The 24,659-nt window shown below is 37.3% G+C and overlaps 1 protein-coding gene across 1 annotated transcript in view; it reads right to left on the bottom strand.

Annotated features, from left to right (window-relative positions):
- Positions 1–352: 352 nt before the first annotated feature.
- The window catches only part of LOC127579630 (protein phosphatase PTC7 homolog), a 33,343-nt gene continuing 9,036 nt past the window's right edge, over positions 353–24,659 (bottom strand). Inside the window, exons 2-6 of the mRNA XM_052032520.1 lie at positions 18,288–18,467; positions 13,780–13,978; positions 9,030–9,153; positions 3,831–3,960; positions 353–3,004 (exon numbers count right to left, since the gene is read on the bottom strand). Coding sequence (XP_051888480.1) covers positions 2,946–3,004; positions 3,831–3,960; positions 9,030–9,153; positions 13,780–13,978; positions 18,288–18,467 — 692 coding nt within the window. The 3' untranslated portion in view covers positions 353–2,945. The remainder of the gene's footprint in view (positions 3,005–3,830; positions 3,961–9,029; positions 9,154–13,779; positions 13,979–18,287; positions 18,468–24,659) is intronic.

The following is a 24,659-nucleotide window of genomic DNA, read 5'->3' on the forward strand; positions in this document are numbered from 1 at the left end:
TCAAACCCGCCATTGAGTCAGCAGGCCAGCTGCAGAGGGGTCCAGTAGCACATGAACGAAATCCTCAAGCAAAATCAACCATACGGAAGTTCTGGACTTGTTTGCCCAGGAGTCCCAAATGCCTGTACAGTTAGGGGAACAACTATCATTTCTGCAGACGATTTGGGCCATTTAATAATAGTTTAAAAATTGCAAATTAGTGAGGCAATAAAATGCTTGTTTATGCATTCATTTCCCCAATTACTTTTCAGTATAAAAATTTTATTTGAAACAACATTGGAGATGTTGCTTTTAACTATACTCTGGAAAGATTTGCCATTTCCTACTATTCATGAGAAGAAAACAAGCATTTAGATACAATATTTTTATTAAATATCTGTACAGCTTTCAACATGTGCACAAGTATTCCTGCATTTATATTTACGTTACAGTTGAAGCATATGATAGCTACAGTTACTTAGGTGATCAAAAACATACCCCTTCATTGGGAGGGATTGTACCCTTTCACCAAGTTATGTACTTATCTACACAGACCAATTAACATTGTTTAGTCCAAAACAAACCAACTTGAAGGACACAATGAATTTTCACGATTTCAACAATAATTGTGAGAATTAAAGTTAGCTTGCCTTGAAAAATTGTCAAAGGCCTGTAAACATTACTGTCCAATTATTTTGTGCGCAAGGAGCATTTTTGTTCTAAAAAAATGGAGATTTACTTCAGTTGAGCATTATCTCCTACAAATATAGTAGTGCATTATAGAACATACTCTAAAATTAAAACACTAGCACAAAGCAGGTATTTTATAATGTTTCAGTACAGTATTGCTTAAAAAGTGGACTTTGTGTGGGGAAGAAAATGCATCTGGCCTTTGGTGTGTACTTGGGACCATAAGAAAGTGCATTTTCTCACTGGGAATAATACAATTTATAATTTTATTTTGCAATTATTCAGCATTTAAGTGTGGCAAACTTTTTTTTGATCTTCACACTAAGTTTTTATACTTGGATCACTTCATACAAAAATACCCATTTAAATAAAATTGGAAATAAAGCTCATTTTGACAATAAAGCCACCACCTCCTTCAAACCCAAATTTTTTTTTTTGGTAAAATGTAAGGCCTCATGTTGTCAATACCACATTAATTTTCCACCAAGAAAATGGAAAATGTGCATAATCTACAAAGAAGCATAAATAACTCAAATAACAGGGACTGTTGCTACCTTGTTTTTTTTGCATTGTTGGGAAATCTACACAAAGCTTGTATTAAGCAATTAGGAAAGTTCAAAACAAAATTCAGTGCACGCAGCCAGATCAAGTAACTCCACAGAAAAAAATTGAAATTAGAAATAAAAGGAAGACCATCACTGAATTGTTTTGGAGCTCCATTCTGGCTCAAATGAAAATTGAGGATATTTAATAAACTACAAAACCAAATTTAAAAAAAGGGACAATTTGTTTTTGAAGACTATAGCTCAATGCTTTCCCCCAAATTTTTAATGCGAGTTGCAAAGGTATCTCTGCCTCTAGAAATGTTTAATTTTCCAGTCTGGACAAATGTTTTCCGTACTTCAATATCATAGAACAAATTGCTGGCAGAAAAATTAGTAGCAAACCACATTCTTCCTGAAATTAGCAATTTTTAATAAAAATGTTTCCTGAATAATTTATGTAGTAATAATATAACCATAAGCAGACAAAAAGCTTTAAGCATCTGTCATTCACCAAAATACTGAATTTTTTTTTAAAGTAGTAATTCTGTTCCAAAACATTCAAACAACCAAAACAAGGTATTCAGATCCAACCTCCATACATAAATGCAAGCAATGTGCAAAACCAGGGAAAGAGTACAAAGTATTCTAGTTTATGTGATCAACAAAAAAAAAACAAATGCCTGTTACAAGCATGTTTAAATAGGAAATTGACATGTACATGGTACATGTAAATAAATTAAGTCATACTATGTACAGCATACATAATGAAACAGTAACCACCATATAGGAAAATAGTAAAACAAATTACCCTAAACACACTGTTCTCAAAATAGTACCCGATTTACTATGTAGAGTTAGACATGGCTTCATGGCTTTAATTACTCCATGGGCTGCATGCTATAACATTTTATAGCCAATTGTTCTATACACAAAACCATTCATAACAGCTATGCTAATCCACCCAAACAGTTCTCTGCATCATCCAGCCATTAGCAAAATTAATCTCAACTATTTGAGGCAATTAATGAAGTTAAACATCCAAGTTGTTCAGTAGCTGGGTAAAAGGAAAGGGTTTTTATATTATGTCATGTGCCATTAGCAATGATTCTCAAAATTTTAAACTTTTCATCAGAAAGTAATTCTGAAAGTTGAATACAGGCAACCCCCGCATTACAATGCTTTAGAAAACTGTACGTTTCATGATTTTTTGTAATGCGAAGCCACGCCAAGAAACACGAGTTAATAAAAATTATTCACTTTTATTCCCCACAAATTCTGAGTGCAAATTTTATTCCATATCTCAAATTTTATGGTTGTGATTTACTAATTCTGTAAGGGTGAATTTTCATTACCCAAACAACTGCAATGCAGGGGTCGTCTGTATTTTAATGCCTATTTGTACATCTGCCACCTAATCAAATGACAGGCAATTTATTCAACCACAATACTCTTACAGACCAGTGTCAAGTAATAGGCTAACATCCCTTCTGAACTACTGCCCTACTGAAGTATGGTTGGAAGAGGTTTGTGCAATCTTTCCCCTGTATAATTTTAAATATCTTGCTGGCATTAAAACTTTAAAAAAAGTACCAAGCTTATGCTTGAACAGAGGAGAAATTGTGCTGAATGACTAGCCTTTTGAGAAGTTATAGTAGAGGGAAACAATGTCCTGCCAGCAGGATACTGTGGAATTGGATATTTAGGTAAAAAGTGTCCATGCCTTTGAAGTAGTTAGTCTGTATATTCTGCTACTATCGACAGTAGAACAGTGATGTCATCTGGTTTACCTCCTGTAAAACAAAAAGATTTGCAATGCAAATATCCACTTGCCTTGAAAAATATTGCTGCTAACCAATCTTATTAACATAATCACAAGGAACATTAGTTCCCCCCCCCACCAAACTTCAAAGCATGTTCTTCATCTTTAAGACAGACCATATCTTCAGATTTTGATCCCATCTTTTCCCAAAAAACAGTGGCTTCTGTCATAATCACAGGGTGACATAACATATTAAACTTCTGTTTTAGTCCTCTGAGCAACTAAAAAACTTCTCCGTAGCCAGAACTGAGAACATTCAAATTAGATTTTTCTACTCATTGATAGGCATGATTTAACTGACCCCTTGAAAGAAAGGAAACCATTGGTGTTCCTCTGACATTCAAGTGTTGAGATTAGTCAAGGATGCATAAACTAGATCTCTATAAAAGTGTCCAAGAGTATGATTACAATAGGTTAGTTTATAGACAGACTTAAAATAACCGTTTTTAGTGAGATTACCAACTCATACAAAATTAGAATACAACTTTGTACATTCTGACAACTACTTGTGAAAGTCATTTGTATAGCAGTTCAAACTTATGCCAAAGGAAAATTGGTGCATGACATGAAAACACCAAAACTGTACACAAAAAATCTAGTGGGGTTATGGACAAAACCGGAATAAGCTCGACCTGCCAACATTGCATAGTTTAACCCCCATGATATATGCTAGATACTGCTTTTGACCCTCAAATTGTGTATGAGCACAAAACTTCGTTTGAGTATCAATTCCAATTGCTTCTGCTATACATAATATTTCACACCAGTATCCACCTGATAATGATTAGTGACCTTACCTCGTACATTCAGTCCATTATCACAAGCAAACTGTGCAAATGGTGACATATAGTTTGGATCGTAAGCTAGTTCATGAGCCTGTTCTGCAATGCTCCTTGCTGTTTGTTGAATACTCTCATAATTTGTTTTCTGCAATCACATTGATATAAGTGGATTACATTACATCATTCATTACGAATACAAGTCAAAAGACACACCTAGCAATGTAGCATTTTATATTAGCTGATGTAATCTTTTGTATATTCTGGTAAATACAAATCTTTTAGATCAGAAGTGAATTACATAGTAAAGACCCAACTAAATTCATTTAGAATCTAGACATTAAACAGTTTACTAAAGCTCACTTTTGTAAAAAAAAATCTAAATGGCTCATGATTTTCAGCAATTATCCCATATCTTTAACAGAAGAAACCTTACAAATACACAAGATAACGGCCTCAGACCACGTATGTACAACTGCATTTTTAATGATAAGGAAGCAGCAATGCTTGGATACCATTTTCTATGCTGGCTGTTCATAGCTATATTACAAAAGAGCATTTCTTCTTTAAATACAAATCAGACAAAATTCAGCCTTGTTCCAGAGATGAATTCCTGCCCAATGTAAAACAGGTATTATTTGATTTTTAGTTTGACTTTGAAAGTCTTTGCAGATTTGCATTCTGCAGGCTGTTTGGTAATTGGTTTATTATTACTACATGTACCAAAATAGTGAAAAGATTTGTTTGCATGCCATCCAGACAGATCATACCATACATAGTCCATCTCTACAGTTTCAGGGATGCCAAAACTATCCTCCCTGGACTAGAAAATAAAGTTTCTTTTCATCAATAGAAACACTAAAATGAGAGGAGGTCTTTTCAATTTGAACCTGTTTCACTAATCAATGAAATGATGGATTATTTCCATTTTAACTACATATCTGTTTGTGATTCATATCCTTTAAGCAAATACATTAATTTGAAATGAACCATTAACTGATGTTAACTCCTGTTTGTGGAATATAGATGTTTCCCAATTATTTTTTTTTTTACCCGGTGTCTCGCCCCAACCTTTGATGCCTATCCAGCAGAAATAGCTTTTGAAATTTTACTTTTTTTTAAAAAACACATTTTCTTAGTTGTAATGTTGCCCTTCATCTCTTTAGCAATCCATGGCTATTTTAGTCAGATGAGTTCTTGCACCTTAGGAATATAAACTGGTTTTGTATCACATTAAATTATTTTCTTTTAAGAATCTCCCACCATCATTTTACCCATTTTTAGATTTGTCCAGATTACCATGCATGATTTCTGCCTTGTCCTGTCTAAACTGACTGTTCCCAAATCTACACTTTTTGCTATTTTCATTTTCTCCCTCTCAAATGCACCGTCCAGCTGTATCATCAATATTAGATAAATGTTCTAATACTGTTAGCAGTTAAATGAATCTGTCTCACTGCTTGTAAATTTAATATGGCCTTGCCTTTGTTGTTACAATTCTGAAACCATTCTAGAAATATACCATCTTTAACTGCTATATGGAAGTTAAACCTCCCCTATAAAAAGCATGTATTGGTCTCATTGTTACAATATTACATTTAGCTATTTCATAGATGCCACCAGGATACCGACACACAATTACTGCTAGCATGTTAAATTCTTTCCTTTCTCAGTTGTACCCATAAAGTCTCAACAGCCTACTTACTAGTTCTTGTATTGTTTAAAACTGAAGAAGTTTCATTCTTGACTGCTGGTTCAGAATGCCTACTTCTCCTTAGAACATATATTCAATTCCTAGTCTAGCTAGGAAAGTGGAATTTCAATTCTTTGTTGTTTAGAAGAATGTGGAGTCATCTTATTAGTGACAATATCTTAGAGGTCAGGACAGGGTTGATGTTGAGATATTTCCACAAGTGGGGGAGTCTCAAGAAGGGAACATAGTTACAAAATAAGGGGGCAGTCATTTAAAACTCATGTGCGTAGGAAGATGGTGGTGAATCTTTGGAATTCTCTATTCCAGCAGGGTTGTGAAGGCTAGCTCAAGATTGTGGAATTCAGTTCTACATGGAACTGGCATTGAAAAGGAGTTGAGGCCTGCAGTAGATCACACAATAATATTTAATGGCAAGGCAGGCTTGAGGGGCCAGTGGCCTATTCCTATTTCTTGTGACCATTTTGTAGCTTGCCTCAGTAATGGCTACCTTGGCATTTCTTCCAAAAGTGAACTTACTCTAGCAACATATAGTTATTCCATACATTGTATGAGAGGAGTTATTTAGGCTACCCCCTCAGGAGTCATGCTCCAATTCTTTTTCATTTTATTTTTGACTCTTTATACCTTTGTTTTTCTTCCATCTGTACTGCCCAAGACATTATGAATAATCTATTCCTTTTTGCTCATTTTAGAGTTCATACCATTCTTTTCTACCCAACCTTCCCCCTCCCCACCAACACTTGAGAGGAATAGCAATTCTTCCCTAACATACCCAATTCTCAAATAAGCACCAGCTATATTCTATTAGGGAATAATTGGGTTAACTGAGGCCTTGGAGCCTCAAGTTTTACAGCACAAATCATCCTTGAGGGATCATCAGATAAATTGCACTCAAATAAAAACTAACCATTTTGGGATTTCATATAATTGCACAATGCAGTGGATGACTAATCTGTGTTTACATGGAGATTTGTTTGTGAATTGTCAATTAATTTGCATCAGAAAAATCTCTAGAGAAATTTCGTATCACTAACAGCCAGACAGCTGCACGAAACCTGCCATTTGTTGTCCTTTGAGGTCAAGTTAAAGTAGCTAAAAAATACTGAAGTTAGTTGCAACTTGCATTCATTAGATCATGGGATTGTCTATAATCAAGTTTATAATATTTATTGGAGCTCACTGAATGGACTCTCTTAATAAAGGAATTAAGCAAAATTAAAAGTGAAAAACCAAAACTACTACAAAATTGTTTGGATCTCTAGACAAACACTTATCTTATTGTGAGATTTCAAGAGTGAATCCAGGGGAAAAAAACTAGCATAAACCTTCCCAGGTGTTCCTCCCCAGTAATGCAGCAACTATTTTTTTTTAAACAGTACTTGTCCTTTTCTATTGTGGATTGTTGATCCAGTGCTTGATACTTTGAGTGCAGGAGCAACAAGATTGTGCACTCCATTTCACAGCATTATTATTACAATATTTAAAGGTTAACGCTGAACTATTTAGCCAACACATCTTGCGAAATGGACTGTTTATAGATAACTTGAAATTTCTGGGAAGTATTGCTGGCTTAAAGGTGACTGGATTTGATTTTTATGAAAACATGATTGAAAGATGAGAAATTTCTGCATCGAGGTTTTTTTAAATATGTAGATATTCAGCCAAAGCACATTCTAGGCTAGAACTATTAGACTTTCCAGCTCTTAAGGAAATAAAGAAACATGGGGGTTGAGTGCACGAATGGTTGACCATAACCTTCAGAATGAAGTTTGCTAGAGACCTAGAAGCCAACTTCTGCTTGTATACAGTACGTCCTAATACAAAACAGACAGTACCACTTTTTCACTGCTCTTTCGCAGCCAACTTGAACAATAAACTGAACATTTATAAAAAGCTATATTACTTTGTAACTAATTACACAATTGAAATAATTTCTAGAACACATTCCAGTTTAGTATCAAAAAGTGAAAAGAACCTGCATTCAGCATTTTACTAAAACCCAAGGATTAGCAATCTCCAGCATCTGACTACATTCATGAGATGCTTGTGCCAGATCATTCAAAATTATCTTGATGGCTGATTAATCTAATGCTTTCCTGACAATCTTTCCATTCTCCACCCTCTGAGCTTCAAGCTCATCCAAATTCTGTCTGCATCATCTAAATCATCCCTCTGCCCACTTATGGTAGTACAACCTCCTATTTCTAATCTCTAGTTCCAGAGCTTCACCTGTCATTCATGTATTTGCTCCAGCTATCCTTTCACCCATGATTGGTGGTCTTACCTTCCAAATCCAGCTCAATAGCCTCTCCCCAAATCTCAGCCATTTCCACATCAAAAAAAACTCACTTCCAAAATCCTTTGCCTTACCATCCATTTTACAACCAACCAATGCCTCTGGCACTTCTTAGGACTTAGGGATTTAATCAAATGTTTCACTATTTTAATAATTATTTTTCAATTTTGATTCAATTAATATTTAATGATGGTGACTTATTCACAAATCCAGCCAATCCTATACTCCATCACAAATCAGGTGCTATTCCACAAACCAAAATCTCCACTTCTTTATCATATTTTCCCCCCACAGGCATTTTCATCTAGGCTGTTCAATTTGAAGCCATTAATCCAATGGACATCCTCTAAATTTCACTGCACTGGAAACTATTGCCTATATTCTATTCTACACAAAGTCCTGCTTGCTCAAAACCATCTTTGCTGACAGCAACTTTTGGTGTGTATCTACATGTCTGAATCACTGTCATTTCACCCTTTTTAATCTCTAAAACTAGGGCATTCACTTGATTTTATCCCTTCACTTTCAGCCATCCATTCACCCACTCATACCCCAGGATCCTGAATTCCCTTGAGATTTTTTGTCTCCCTTTCCCTCAAACATACCTCCATGATTAAGCTTTCAGCTTACCTAACGTGCACTTTGGATAAACATGGTTAAAACAATTACATCTAAAAACATTGTACTGTAATGTAATATAATGTGAACATGTACCATATCATGTGAACAGCTTAAGAATTTTGACATTAAACAATCTATTCTCAAAAAGAATTAACCATAATCCCAATCAATATTCAACAAGGTAATCTGAACATTGCCCCAACATAAATATAAAGCAATACAGCAAAATATCTGTGCATTTCGAAGATGCAGTTAGAAAAGTAATCTAAACAATACCTAATAAAACAAAATAATCCATAAATGGAATACAATTTGCACAGACACTTTCTCCCATGGAGTCTCTGAAGCCAAGGAGAATAAATTGCATTTTGTAAAGCAATCCTATGAAAATTCTTGGTAACCTCAGATTTAATAGGTTTTAAAGAGACATCATGAAAAAATTAGCTTATTTTATGTTTCTTGCAAAATGGTTAATTCTACAATGTAGTATGATGTACTTAAGGGATTTAAATTTAACTATTTGGTGGCTTTTCAGTTTTCACTAAATAAGTCTTTTCAAAATGAACTGAATTTACACAAAAGATACCTTCAGTTTCTTTAGCTCTTGCAAAATCATGTAGTCAGGCATGTTATCAAATAAACCATCTGTTGCTGTCAAGATGATATCTCCTATTTGGACATCAATGGAAGTGCTGTCAGCAACATCAGGGCTGCGAAGACAGATACATTAAAGTTTTCAGATCATTAAGAATAAATGGCAGCATAGCTAATTTCTATTCCAGCAACTGATGGAACCCAACTTCAACATAATGGCAAAATTTACAACTGTTCAAATTTCCTGTGCCAGCCACATTGAAAACAATGTTTATAAAGCACTGAAGACCTGAAATTGATGATTCATAGATTTTCTAACTAAAAAGCTTTTTTAAATATATTCAAGGGGTGTGGGCTTTGCAGGCTGAGCCAGCAGTTACTTATCCCCAATTGCCCTTGAGCAGGTGGTGACAAGGTGCCTTTTTGAACTGCTGTAGGGAGGGAGCACAATTCTAGTGGAGTTCCAGAATTTTGAATTAGTGATGTTGAAGGAGCAGTGATACATTTTCCCATTCTTTTGCTGCCCTTCTAGCTGGTAGAGGTCATGGGTTTGGAAGGTGCTGCCTAAGGAGTCTTGGTGAGTTGTTGCAGTGCATCCTGTAGGTGGTACAAACTGCTGCTACTGTGTGTCAGTGTTGGAGTGAGTGAATAGTTGTTATGCTGTTATGTCCAGTATGGTGCAGAGCTTCTTGAGAATTGTTGAAGCAGCTCTCAAGTGAAGAGTATTCAATCACCCTCCTGACTTCAGCCTTGCAGATGGTGGACAGGCTTTGGGGAGTAGGAGGCAAGTAACTCATCTCCTGATTCCTAGCCTCTTACCTGCTCTAGTAGCCACATTGTGTATATGACTACTCCAGTTCAGTTTCTGGTCAATGGTAACCCCCAGGATATTGATAGTGGGGGATTCAGAGATGGTAATGCCATTGAATGGCAGGGATGATAGCTGGATTTTCTCTTGTTGGATATCATTACCCAATACTTGTGACACAAAAGTTGACAAGACCTGGATACTGTTCAGGTCTCACTTCATTTTGATGTGGACAGATGGTTGGACCTAGAACTACTCTGAGCAACTTCTGCAGAGATGTCCTGTGGCTGAGATTGGGACAGAATTTTCTTATACCAGCAGAGTCCAAAGCCCAGGAAGTCGGGTCCAGCTGGCAGGAAGTCACCAAAGCAGGAGACAATCATTTAAAGAGACAAAGGCAAGGATCAACCTGAGAAGCTATAGATCTGATGCAAAAGTTAAAAGATACTTGAGCTTAGGATAAGTAAGTCTAAAACACAGCAAACCCAAGTCAAAAGGATGAATGCAGGGGAGACCAACATTTTAAAAACAAGGAATGGATTGCCAGCAATGGTTACATGTGGACTTTAACAAAAAAGAAAGAAAATACAGCATAGCTGTTATTTTGAAAGGAGATAACCTGCCCTATATATGAACTTCCCTTTTGTTTCATCTTTTTCCAAACATTAGTATGATCAATAATGTGATTATGTATATAACCCTCAGGAATCTTTATTCCACAAGCGCTTAGGTGAAATAATGCAAATGCAATTCAAGTATATAAATATATATAATATGCAAGGAATTTCCAGTTAATTGCCATAGAGAAAGTGACTTAATTCTGCAGCAGAAAGCCTATTTAACTTTCTCCACAAATATACAGTTTGCTTACACAAGTTAACTGTACTCCAGCTACCTAATTTTTGGCACATTTTTCTGCATAATCATTAATGCCACATGGAGACTTGTATTACTCTCTTCTAGATTTCCTCATGCATACCAGGAAAAGTGCCAGATACTATTTTACTTGATTCCTGGCTGTACACCATGTGCTACTGGCAAACTTCAGTATCAGCCAAAATACATACGACATATGTAAGCAGCCCTCAGCTACTTACAGCTAGGTATTGTATATCTTTGTCATTTGCAAATTGCAGGGTTGGGGGTTAGGAGTGGAAGAAAGGATTGCAATACTTTATGCACCAATATAATGATACAAGTGCAATAAACAGTAGAAATAAAGATCATAGATTGTGCAGAACTCTGGATTCTCTCCAACCATTTGAGAATACAATATACTGCAAAAAAAAAAAGGGGGGATTTTTGTTTAAAAAGTTCTTGCATCTCAAGGCCATTCCACTATATTAAACCAAAATAAACTTCAGCTGCAACTTTTTTCTAGACTATAATATAGTTTCTTTAAACATTTAAATCACCTGCATTTCTTAAGCATGCTATGATTGTTATAATTTTCCCAACTGTTGCATGTTTTTAAGGGATTTTCTTGGGCTTGCATGTGGAAAGCAGTATCATGGATTTTATTCAGAGTTTTACTGAACGTATCACTAATAACTAGCTTCAGAATAAGGAGTTGCTGATTTCAGATAGTGTTGAAGAGGAATTTTTTCCTGAGGGTTGTGCATCTTTGGAATTCTCTGCCCTGACAGCTGTGGAGGCAAAGTTATTGAATATTCAAGGCAGAGACTGACAAACCCTTAAACTACAAAGGAGTCTGGGGAGAGTGTGGGAAAATGGTGCTGGGCCAACATTGGATCAGCATGATCTTATTGGAGGGCAGAACAAGGTCAAAGTGCTGACTTGCCTACTCTTGCTCCATATTCATGTGTCTTTATTTAAGAAAATCCTGTATTCCATTAGGTGGAATAGCAATTACATGGTGTTTTTGCCAGTTCAGGTTTTGGTTCCCATTAGACATTTTGCATCAATTGCTTAACTATTAGAGCTGTTTAGCAGAGCAGCTATAGATACAACAGCCAGCATGCATCTTTTACTAAAATTCTTGGTGATTACTAAAGCTTAGCAGGCACCCACTATCTGGCTCTCAATAATAAAATCTCTTGTTCACAACATTCCAACCAAGCCCTTTGCTAGCTTTCCATGGCTTCTTTATCTATCTCATGCTATAATGTTCACACCTTGCACATCTCATTCCCACAATCCATTCTCAGAGTTAATATAAATTTGTTACGATTGAAAACCACCATTGTTTTCCCATCCCTGTTATTCTTAAATTATTAAAACCTCATTTTCTAGTCAAGCTAAGTAACTTCAGTCCCTCCAACGTAAATAGGGTGCAAGAGTTGCAAGAATTTATACTGGTCCCAAGGGTTGAAAGGCCATGTCTAATGTCTACATAAGGAGCTATACTGACACAACTGGAGATGAAATAACAGAAACACCTATAGACAATGCACATCTTTTCTACTTTACAGAACACATGTGGATTATTCAAAGCACCTCTTTTTAAAAGAAATTCTGTAATTAAAATATTTATCATGTCCCAGATCTATGCATTTGGAAATAGTTGAATGGAATGCCAAATATCTTGGGAGAAATGGCCCTCTCTAGTGCTTTCCACTTTCAGATCATGAAGCTCACGGATTTTTTTGTCCCCATGGAAATCATCCATTCAATTGCCTCTGCAACTTTCCTGATCTTCCTCCACCTTCTGCTTGCCCAATTAAAACTTTCTCCCAGCGGTCACCCCTTGACCCCAAATGGGAATTTTTCATTTCCCTTCCAACTTCTTCACACCCTTCCTGATCTGCTTTCTTTTATGATTGAATTTCACTTACTAATTGGCCTTCCCAGGCACAGCTTTTGCTCTTTTTTCTATTTCAAGAGCTTTTACACATTTCATCACCAATGGCCATGGGATGCGAGATGGACAGATCACTCTTTCCATTAAATTCTAATTGAAATTTTATCACCAACTTTAACAGAACTCCCCCAACTGAAATCACAAATTCTCCACAACTAATTGTGCATTCTCTCTCATTCTCTAATGGAGATCAACTAAATTTCCTGCAACATTGCCCATGTTTAAATGGACTACCACAACTGGATTCCACTCTTATATATCACCATCTCTAGCAACATCTTCTCTTTCTAACTCTTAATCTTCACCAGGTAACCAAGTTACCTTAGATGCATCTTTTACTCCGAGCAACATCCACACATTTAAGTCAGCTTCCAGCTGTTTGCTGATAATGCTGATCAAATGTGTCACCAACTTGTCTCACCATCAAATGCCGCCATTTTATCTGGTATAAACTAACTTACACAAGCTAAATCTGAGAGTGTCAAGGTTCAAAATGTCAATACTCAATGAGTCTGAAGTTTCAATTCTAATTCCTCTTCATTATTGACCATTTCTATCTTAACATTACCCAATCGGTATAGCATACATCAAACAGGCATAATTTTGTTTACAAAATGGTGTGCAATGAAAAAAGTAGACAATGGCAATCCCTTTTAATGCAATAATATGCTTTCAACTTTACAAACAACAAATAACCTGCTGAAACAACATGGACTGTCATACCACATCACCCATAACACTTTACTGAAACCTTTGCAACAGCCCTCATGCCATTAATGCTGGTAATTAAAGCACGTTGCAACCACATGCTCTATCCCACATTAGCTGTCAAAGGTATCATTAGGGGTACTATAATGAATCTGTGTCTGTGGAGAAGAGAAAGGTTAAACAATTCCTGCAATACACCAGATCTGGTTCACCTGCAATCTACCTGCAGATTAATACAAAATTAGGGCAAAGCATAATGGCTCAAAACCTTAGATCCATAATCCAGCAGATTAAACACCTTCAGGGATATAGAAGCACCCAAATAGATGGCAATTGGACACATATTAGACAGACAGTTTCATTCTACATTTAAGATAGACAGTTAAATAAAGACCTGTGTTTTACCTGTCACTCAGAACTACACCTTCTGCTTCAGGTGGTGGTATTGACAATTGGAAAGGGGTGTTAAAATAATGCTGTTGCTCATCTGACCGATGCACCACTTCACCACCTCGGACCACCAAAAAGCCAGAGTCTCCTAGGTTCGCTGTGTGCAACCGATGGCTACTTCGGTCCAGAACAACTAAACAAGCAGTACTACTCCCTGCAAGGGAATAATGGATAAAATTAAACAGAATTCTGAAAGGAAGCTGGTTAAAGGGCAAACACAAAATGATTATAAATAAATCAAGTCTACTGTAATAAGGTGAAAAAGCACTCTTTGCTTTCTGCCCTTTAATGGTTGAAAAAAAAATCAGGCAAGGTATACATTTGTTACAAATATAGAATTAAGGAACTGTTAGAGAACAATTAAATAGCACATAGCAGGATGGAATAAACCACATCTCAACACACATGTATTTGAAAATTATACCAAGCTTAGAGCAGTTATAGGCTTGCTGTATGATGCTGCTCTAAACATCATAAAAGAACACAGTAATGAGAACTGGATATCTGAAGAGCTCACATAACTAAAATCAACCACAATATCAGAATTTCATTAATGCAACTAGTGACATTATTATGCAGTAATGCTAATCAGTTGACAATTTATTTCAAACTCATTAATTGTAGTAAAGAATTTATTTACACCCAAATTGTTTAAAATTCCTATCACTGTTTAGAAGACCCCACATAAAATGGGACAGTAATTTCCACATAGGTTGCAGATGACAACCTGAACACAAAGATTGCCTAAATTTAAGCTGATTTGTCCAAAAATTCATTTTGAGACGAGTGTCACTGACAAAATTAACTGCCCATTCTTAACTGACCTTGTATTGTGTTGGTGGTGGTGAGTCACTTCCTGAACCACTACAGTGCAGAATAGACCCAGTGACAATGAAGGAATGATGATACATTTTCCTGGTATACGACTTGGAACCGAAGCTGCAAGCAGTGATATTCCCAATGTCCTTGTACTCTTGGTGGTAAAGGTCACAGGATTGGGAGATGTGTCAGAGTGAAGCATCTGTAGTGCATTTTGTAGAAGGAACTATGGTATTGAATTGTCTGTAACAAAGGGAGTGAATACTCAAGGGATGTCTGTCAAGCAGTGTCCTGAACAGCACTGAACTCGTTCAGGCAAGTGCACATTTCATTACACTCTTTGTACTTTGAAGTGTAAAATATTTGGGGTGTTAGGAGGAAAGGCATAGCTTGCTGGATAACCATCCTGTGACCTTCCCTTGCAGCCACAGTATAGATGTATCTGACCCAGATGAGCTTCTGGTAATGAGACCCTCAATGTTGATGCTGGGAAATACTCTAGCATTTGTGATTAATACATACCACTTAAATTCATGCCTATATAATGTCTAGGTTTTCCTTTACACAGACATAGATTGCTTCATTGAGGTGTACATTGTCCATTCATATTGAACATTCCATTTAACCTTACGAGGGCCAAACAGTTGAAAATACTAGGACCTAGGTTATAGTTCAGGTGTCTGCTCTAATTTGCATAATCAAAGTATTCAATGAACTAGCAAGATTGAACATCTTAATAGAAAGTAATTTCTTCCCCAAAAGTATTCATAGCTGTAAATAATAGTCTGATGCGGCATTTAGTGCAACAGAAAGTGGGTTTGTTATAAAGAACTTTGCCTGAGTAACAAGTCATTTAAAAAAAATAAAAATCACTGAAAATGTCTTGTACATTGTAGTATACGATAGTTGGTATTTTAGTAAATTAAGTGGGGGGGATAAAGAGGAAAGAAACAGGATGGAATTACAGAAGCTCTATTTACATAGTGTAATTTGAATTTAAACTTCCTGGATCTCTGGTGCTAGTTTGAGATGAATTGTTTCATTTTAAACCACAATCTCAAACAAAAATTCTCTTCTGCATTCTTTTTACACAAATGCTTTATAGGAAGATCATCAGAACTGAAAGCAAAGTTGTACTGATCTAAAAATTTTTATTCACATTATTTGATCTTGAATGTATATGCAAGGAGTTAATACCTTAAAATTATAATTCCTATATCAAAATGCACAACTTCAATGATATCTAATATTTTCCGCCCACAAACAAGAGAACAGATGCAGACATTTAAAGAAAACAATATTCCAGACATGACTGAACTACCCAAATTGCAGATATTATAATCAAGAAAAAATGGAAAATAACACAATGTTTATTAAAATAAGACAATTAGTCAACCAATTACAACATCTAAAGGGAATCAAGAAAATTTAAAGGAAACCAAAATATTTGAGTGAGGCTCAGTAGGAGAAACTTTCTCCTTCTGAGCCTAACTGCCTATCGTTCCATGAACAATTTTTAAAGCACAGAAAGGGTGCATTTGTTGGTTGGATTTCCAGCAGGATGGCTTTGAGGAACTGAAACTGAAGATGCTAATATCTTCAAAGAGCACAAAGACATGATACTATAAATGCAGTGGCATGCAAAAGTTTGGGCACCCTGGTCAAAATTTCTGTTACTTTGAACAACTAAGCGAACAAAAGATGACCTGATTTCCAAAAGGCATAAAGTTAAAGATGACACATTTCTTTAATATTTTTAAGATTACTTTTTTTTTTAATTTCTATCTTTTACAGTTTCAAAATAGCAAAAAAGGAAAAGGGCCCGAAGCAAAAGTTCAGGCACCCTACAGTACTTAGCAACACCACCTTTGGCAAGTATCACAGCTTGTAAATGCTTCTGTAGCCAGCAAAGAGTCTTTCAATTCTTCTTTGGGGGATTTTCGTCCATTCTTCCTTGCAAAGGGCTTCTAGTTCTTTGAGATTCTTGGGCCGTCTTGCATGCACTGCTCTTTTGAGGTCTATCCACAGATTTTCGATGATTTCTAGATCGGGAGACTGAGGGCCATGGCAAAACTTTCAGCTTGTGCCTCGAGGTAGTCCATTGCAGATTGAGGTATGTTTAGGATAGTTACCCTGTTGTAGAAGCCATCCTCCTTTCATCTTCAGCTTTTTTTTAAAAAAACAGATGGTGTGATGTTTGCTTCCAGAATTTGCTGGTATTTAATTGAATTCATTCTTCCCTCTACCAGTGAAATGTTCCCCGTGCCACTGGCTACAACACAAGCCCAAAGCATGATTGATCCACCCCCGTGCTTAACAGTTGGAGAGGTATTCTTTTCATGAAATTCTGCACCTTTTTTTCTCCAAACTTTCCTGCACACTCACCACAAAATTCAGCATCAGAAATTTGCAAAGGAACATCTAAACAAGCCTGATGCATTTTGGAAACAAGTCCTGTGGACTGATGAAGTTAAAATAGAACTTTTTGGGCCGCATTGAGCAAAGGTATGTTTGGAGAAAAAAGGGTGCAGAATTTCATGAAAAGAACACCTCTCCAACTGTTAAGCACGGGGGTGGATCGATCATGCTTTGGGCTTGCGTTGCAGCCAGTGGCACGGGGAACATTTCACTGGTAGAGGGAAGAATTAATTCAAAATACCACCAAATTCTGCAAGCAAACATCACACAGTCTGTAAAAAAGCTGAAGATGAAAAGAGGGTGGCTTCTCCAACAGGATAACGATCCTAAACACACCTCAGAGTCCACAATGGATTACCTCAAGAGGCACAAGCTGAAGGTCTTGCCATGGCCCTCACAGTCCCCCGACCTAAACATCATTGAAAATCTGTGGATAGACCTCAAAAGAGCAGTGCATGCAAGACGGCCCAAGAATCTCACAGAACTAGAAGCCTTTTGCAAGGAAGAATGGATGAAAATCCCCCAAACAAGAAATGAAAGACTCTTAGCTGGCTAGAGAAAGTGTTTACAAGCTGTGATACTTGCTAAAGGGGGTGTTACTAAGTACTGACCATGCAGGGTGTCCAAACTTTTGCTTCGGGCCCTTTCCCTTTTGTTATTTTGAAACTATAAAAGATGGAAATAAAAAAGTAATCTTGTTTAAAATATTAAAGAAATGTGTCATCTTTAACTTTATGCCTTTTGGAAATCAGGTCATCTTTTGTTTGCTTAGCTATTCACAGTAACAGAAATTTTGACCGGGGTGCCCAAACTTTTGCATGCCACTGTACATAGCAAGAGAACCAGACAGTTCAGAACATTTAAGGCATAGACTATTAAAGAATATGATGAATATAGAGCTAAACAAACTGCAAGTGTCCTGGCTTACTTCAGAGCTCAAACAAAATGAATGAGGAACTGACTGAAGTTACTTTCTTCCCAGTGAAATAGTGGAACGGTTAGCTTATATGTAAACACCATCTTACTTAAGCCAAGATCTATTTTTGTGTTAAAGCAAGAATTCTAACAAAAATATTAAACCATCTTTCAGTAATGGATTACTTACATCTGCAATAAAATGCAAAGGAATGCAACTAATTTTAACCAAAGTTGTAGTAACTAAGAGGTACAAGGAAATAAAGCCTTTTCAAAGCTTAAAGCAATCTAGCAAACCTTCAGATCCTTACCTAGCAAGGGTACTTTGTTCTGTAATAATTCACAATAGCTTGCAGTAAGGATTCCTACAGGATTGGTTGGTACGAAGCGTCCTTCCCGTACCAGGCGCTCACAAGTTCGCATCAGGGTCCCCGAGAATTGGGAAGGATCTACTCCATAATCTCTCCAACCTCCAACCCCATCTGCCACCCCTGAAAGAAAAATCAATCCATATAGAAACAAATTTCTTCATTGGTCAAAAATTGAAAAATAAAATTGCAAAAACTCATGCAGAAAATAACTAAATCAAGGTTTTTGGTGTAGACCCTCCTCACAAGTAGCATTTCCAGTAGCATTTGCTGTTTTGTTTTAATTTCACTTCATATAGTTTTGAATTGAAATAAAGTACTGAACTGATTCTGCTAGTTGTTGATACTGCTTTAGCTACATCCATTTTTAATGGAAAATAACTTTCAAAAGTTTCTATTTTACTCATACATCCAAATGAAATTTTGCAGCTAATCCTCCAACTTTTGGAATTACAGTACAAATATACTGGACACAGTACATCTGCACAGTTTTTTGTGGTGCATTCTTTCTTAAGGAACTGTTGATTGTTAACTCATGTATCCAACTTCGGCTTAATGCTATAAAGAGTTTATCAATCCTTTGAAATGGACATTTGCCTCCTATCTCGACATACATTTTCAGTAGTCATATCTGTTTTACAGAATAATTAGAATTATTCCCAGTTCACTTCTGTGCACCAAGAATACTTTCACTAATTCTTCAATATTTTATGAACTAAAAGATTGAAGCCATTCAAATCAGCAAATCACTTTTTTCCAGCACATTTTGAACCCAAGCCAAACTTACGGTAGATTTGGGAGCAAGTCTTGCTTACCCAATAAGAAACTATATCCAAAATACAAGTCACAAACCTTCCCCCGCAATATTAAATATGTACTTAAGATGTTGGACAATTGAGAGAAACTACAGATGTTTACCAGCTTCATTTTTGATGCATAATGAAGGAGAATTGGATATTAGCAAATTTCTTATTGATTACAATCAAATTTTCCAACACTGCCTCAGCTCAGCCAGCGGATGTTCACAAAGCTTTTGATTTCTGAATAATACACATAATCATGTTCAGTAACTCAGTGGTTTACCATAATTTAGCTTCTGATGCATCTTTCAAAGAATCACCAACCATCATCTGAGCATATGGCTCCTTTGGCAAATTAGAATGAAAGTATACACAGTCACTGGTCTTTCAAACTTTTTTCAGCATAGAACAATGCTAGTTACTACAAAAACAAAACAAGACACAACATGAGAGCAACTGGTCCAGGATTTTCTCAAAAATGTCAGCAAAGTTTTGCAGTAGCTAAATGCTCAGATCCACTAATGCAATGTTTCAGTCTCTTATCTAACAGCTCTTCCAGTTCAAAGGGTTGAATGATTCTGAAACAATTTTGCTTATCTTGGACTCTGTAGAAAAAGTGCCAAATGGATGGAAACAAACCTTAGTGCAAGTGATAATGCAAGAAAACTTTTTAACTCATATTACCAAACAGATCCAGGAAACAAGGATTCATATTTCAGCTGATTAACATGCTTTTGGCACATGGTTTTCCATTAAAGTAATTGTCACAATTTCCTTTGCACCTTGCTCAAATGTTTTTTTTCCCCCTATAAAGTCTAAATTCCAAGATGAGTGAAATTGTTTCAAAATCATTCTAACAATTGAGTGTTAACATTAACCAAAATTTCAAATTTGCTTGCCAATCAGTTGGAAGTTTAAGATGTTTGAGAACATAAATAGGAGTACTTGTGGACCATATGGCACATCAAGTTGCTTCGCCATTATTATGGTTGGTCTAATCATGGCCTCAATTCAATTCTCCTATCTATTCCCCAAAACCCTTCATCACCCAAGGACCAAAAATCTGTTGATTTCAGCCTTAAATATATTTAATGAAAGCCTCCAGAATTCTGTAGGGTAGAGAATTCCAAAGATCCAGGACCCCTCAAAAATTCCTCCTTACTTGCCATTTTAATTGGCAAGCCTTTACTGTGAAACAATGATCCCTAATTCTGGATTTCCCCATTATAAAATATAATTTCAGTATCTAACTTGTCAAGCCACAATTTTGTTTTTCAATAAAATCACCTCACAATCTTCTAAACCACAATGGTAATAGGCCCAAATTGTTCGATCATTCCTTACAAAGGAAAACCTTTTCCTCCCATAAATCCATCTAATAAAGATTTTCTGAACTGCATCCAATGTAGGTATATTTCTTCTTAAATAAAGAAACAAACTCTATTCAGTCCTCCAGGTATGGCTTCAAAGATCTGTGTAGTTATAACAAGATTTTTCTACTTTATTGCTCCATTCCCACTTGCAAAAATGCCAACAATCAATTCTTATTTCTAATTACTTGATGTACTTCATGAGCAAGGACATCCAGATCACTCTGAATGGCATCCCCTTGAAAACAATATCCTCCTTTATTTCATTTCTTTGTTAGTTACATATATATTGAAAAACACAGTGAAACCCATCCTTTGCAAGTGTCACCACGCTTCCAGCGCCAACATAGCATACCCACAACTTCCTAACCCGTACATCTTTGGAATGTGGGAGGAAACCACAGCACCTGGAGGAAACCCACACAGTAACGGAGAAAATACAAAATGCAAATGGCTGGACTTAAACCCAGGTTACTGGCACTGTGATAGCATTACGCTACACTACTGTGCCTGCCCAGAAGATGCCATCAGCAACAGACGAATCCATACCACCAGTCTCCCAAATGCTCGATCGTTCGGTCGGGCTGTACACAAGTCAGGCATTCGTAAACTGGGGAGGACCTGCATTGAGGAACAGATACCCAGCTAATCAGGGAGCAGTGAGATTGGGATGTCACTTTTCGTGGTCAGGAAATTGATGTGGTGTGGATTTTATGGAACAGAAAATGGAGTCAAGTTTAGGAGAGGGCAGTGGTTTCAGTGCAGTTGGTGGAAGAAATGATGATATTGATACTGTATCAATCCCAAGAATTTCAACAAAATTTTGAATCAATTGAAGAATTTTTTCCCCAACTGGTATGATAATGGACATGAAAATAGTGAATAAAGTCAATAAGAGGAATAATATAGTTCAGAATTCAGGAATGCATTTGTAGTTCATAGGAGGGGTTATGAAGATCCTACCGCCCCCCCCCCCCCCCCCCCCCACCCACCTCCAAATAGGGTACCACAATCGCAGAGCAGATAGAGCTGCTGTCTCTCAGCTCCACTGACACATGTTGAATCTTCTGGTGTTGGGTTTGCACATAATCCCTGTGGCAGCATGCATTTCCCTGGGTGCTTCAGTTTCCAACTGCATTCCAAAGATCTGTTGGCAGGTTAGTTGTCTATTGTGAATTGCCTTTAGTGCAGATGACTCACAGGAGAATTGGGGGGGTGGGGGGGGGGTGGGGGAGGAAGAGAAAGTGTTTAGGAATGAGAGAAAGGATAGGTTATATCAATACGCGAGGGAAATAGCAATGATGGAAATTCTCAGAGCCAGCACAGACTCAAGAGCGATTGACCTCATGTTATATGAAAAATATCAACTGTAATTTCAGAGTTTGATCAGCAGCAATTAAGTGCAATTTTCAATAGGCCACTTACACTACTAGCTATTTCACAAGAGGACTATTTTTAAACAGGATTTTCATCACTTGATAATATTTTGTTCCCAGTAACAAAATCCAATTTGTGTTGGACTAATACCTGGAAGGGACAGTTGTCTTAGAGAAGAAGTTGAACAAACTACGTTTCCACCTGCAGGAGTTTAGAAAAGCAAAAGGAAATTTGATTGAAACATACAATATTCTAAAAGGTCTTGACAGGGTGGATGTGGAGAGGACATTTCCTCTTATGGAAGAATGTGAAATTAGGGGCGAGTGTTTAAGAATAAGGGATCGCATATTTAAAACAAAAGAGGCGAATCTCTTTCAGTAGGTTGCAAGTCTGTAATGAGAGGGTTAAAAACTAGACCTTTAGTTAAAATGGAGTTGTCTGCTCAGTCCTCATTGAGCAGGAAAGTTAATTAAGATAAATCATAAGGCCTTGATCTATAGGATCCTTGAGGCCTTGAAGCATGCAGATGCAAGATATGAAGAAAAATATCAAGATAAGATAAACTTGTTTTTTTGGAAATGAGCGAGATTGGCTTGGTTGACAATGTAAAGAATGGCCTATGTATTTATCAAGCAAAATGACTAGTTTTAGAATTATAGCTGACTGGTATTTGTAGATTAGGAAAAAAGCACAAGCTTTTTGATCACACAAGTGTGGGCAGTGAGCAAGGTTATCAGGTTTCACGTCATACTGGAATCACGACTGGTGCTAAGGACCTTGGAGATTCTCCAGACCAGCTGTCATGAAGCTGGAATCCCTGAAGAGCAGAAGAGCATGAGACTTGTTACTTTATTAATCTTTATACTGTATTTTAGACTTTGTTTTGCTAACACTTCACATCAATTATACTTTAATAAAATACCCTGCTGTAACCTTGGTGTTCTTTTCTCCCTCACTGATCCAAATCCTCAAAAACCTGCTTATTTTCCATTACAAAGTCTTTAGAACTCTTCCTCAAAGGACAGTGAAAGCAGTCTGAATATTTTTGAAGGCAGAAGTAGATTAGCAAGGGGGTTAGTCAGGAGTCTCACGAAATGGAACTGAGTTCAGTTAAGATTACTAGGGAGAAGGTGCTAGGGAAACTAAATGGGCTAAAGACTGATAAGTCTTCCAGACCGGATGAGGTGCATCCCCGGGTTCTGAAGGAGGTGGCTTTAGAGATAGCGGAGGCATTGGTGATAATTTTCCAGGAATCAATAGATTCCGGCATGGTTCCAGAGGACTGGAGGGTCGCAAATGTAGTTCCATTGTATAAGAAAGGTGGGAGGCAGCATAAAGGAAATTACAGACCTATTAGTCTGACGTCAGTGGTGGGTAAATTATTGGAATCTATCCTCAAGGATGGGGTTACGGAATACCTAGAGGAGCAAGGTAAGATAGGTCCTAGCCAACATGGTTTTGTGAAGGGAAGATCCTGCCTGACCAACCTATTGGAGTTTTTTGAAGAAATCACAGGTAGGGTGGATAAGGGAGAGGCTGTAGGTGTTGTGTATTTAGACTTTCAAAAAGCCTTCGATAAGGTGCCTCACAAGAGACTGATTTAATAAGATGAGAGGTCATGGAATTACGGGTAGGATAACAGAATGGGTGGAGCATTGGCTGGTTGGCAGGAAGCAAAGTGGAAATAAAAGGATCTCGTTCTGGTTGGTTACCGGTTACTAGTGGTGTGCCGCAGGGGTCGGTGTTGGGACCGCTCCTTTTTACCTTGTACATTAACGATTTGGATGATGGAATAAATGGTTTCGTGGCTAAGTTTGTGGATGACACCAAGATAGGTGGAGGAGTAGGGAGTATTGAGGAGATAGGAAGGTTGCAGAGAGACCTAGACAGTTTAGGAGAATGGGAATGGAAATGGCAGATGAGATTCAATGTTGAGAAATGTACAGTTGTACACTTTGGAAGCAGAAATAAGCGGGCAGATTATTAGCTAGGAGAGAAAATTCAAAGTACAGAAGTACAAAGGGACTTGGGGGTACTCGTGCAAGACACCTTAAAGGTTAACCACCAGGTCGGATCGGTGGTAAAGAAAGCGAATGCTATGTTGGCATTCATTTCGAGAGGTATAGTGTATAAAAGTAACGAAGTGTTGATGAGGCTCTACGGTGCATTAGTGAGGCCTCATTTGGAATACTGTGTGCAGTTTTGGGCCCCACATCTTAGGAAGGATGTGTTGACGTTGGAGAGGGTTCAGAGGAGATTTACGAGGATGATTCCAGGAATGAAAGGGCTTACGTATGATGAGTGTTTGTCGGCTCTTGGACTGTACCCACTGGAGTACAGAAGAATGAGAGGGGACCTCATAGTGACATTTAAAATGTTGATAGGAAAGGACAGGGTAGATGTGGATAGGCTGTTTCCTTTGGTGGGCGAGTCCAGGACCAGAGGGCACAGTTTCAAAAGAGAGATGAGGAGAAATTTCTTTAGCCAGAGGGTGGTGAATTTGTGGAACTCCTTGCCACGTACAGCAGTGGAGGCCAGATCAGTGGGGGCGTTCAAGGAGGAGATAGATAGATATCTAAATAGTCAGGGTATCAAGGGATATGGGGATAAGGCCAGAAATTGGGATTAAAATAGGTTTTTTTCTCCCCCCCATTCCCCATTTCTCATTTCTTTTTTCCCTTTTCCTTGGAGCAGACTCGATGGGCCGAATGGCCTGCTTCTGCTCCCTTGTCGTGTGATCTTGGGTGAAATTTTACCACAGGTAGTCA

This window comes from Pristis pectinata, chromosome 17, assembly GCF_009764475.1.
Source record: "Pristis pectinata isolate sPriPec2 chromosome 17, sPriPec2.1.pri, whole genome shotgun sequence".
In the NCBI taxonomy this organism is placed as follows: domain Eukaryota; kingdom Metazoa; phylum Chordata; class Chondrichthyes; order Rhinopristiformes; family Pristidae; genus Pristis; species Pristis pectinata.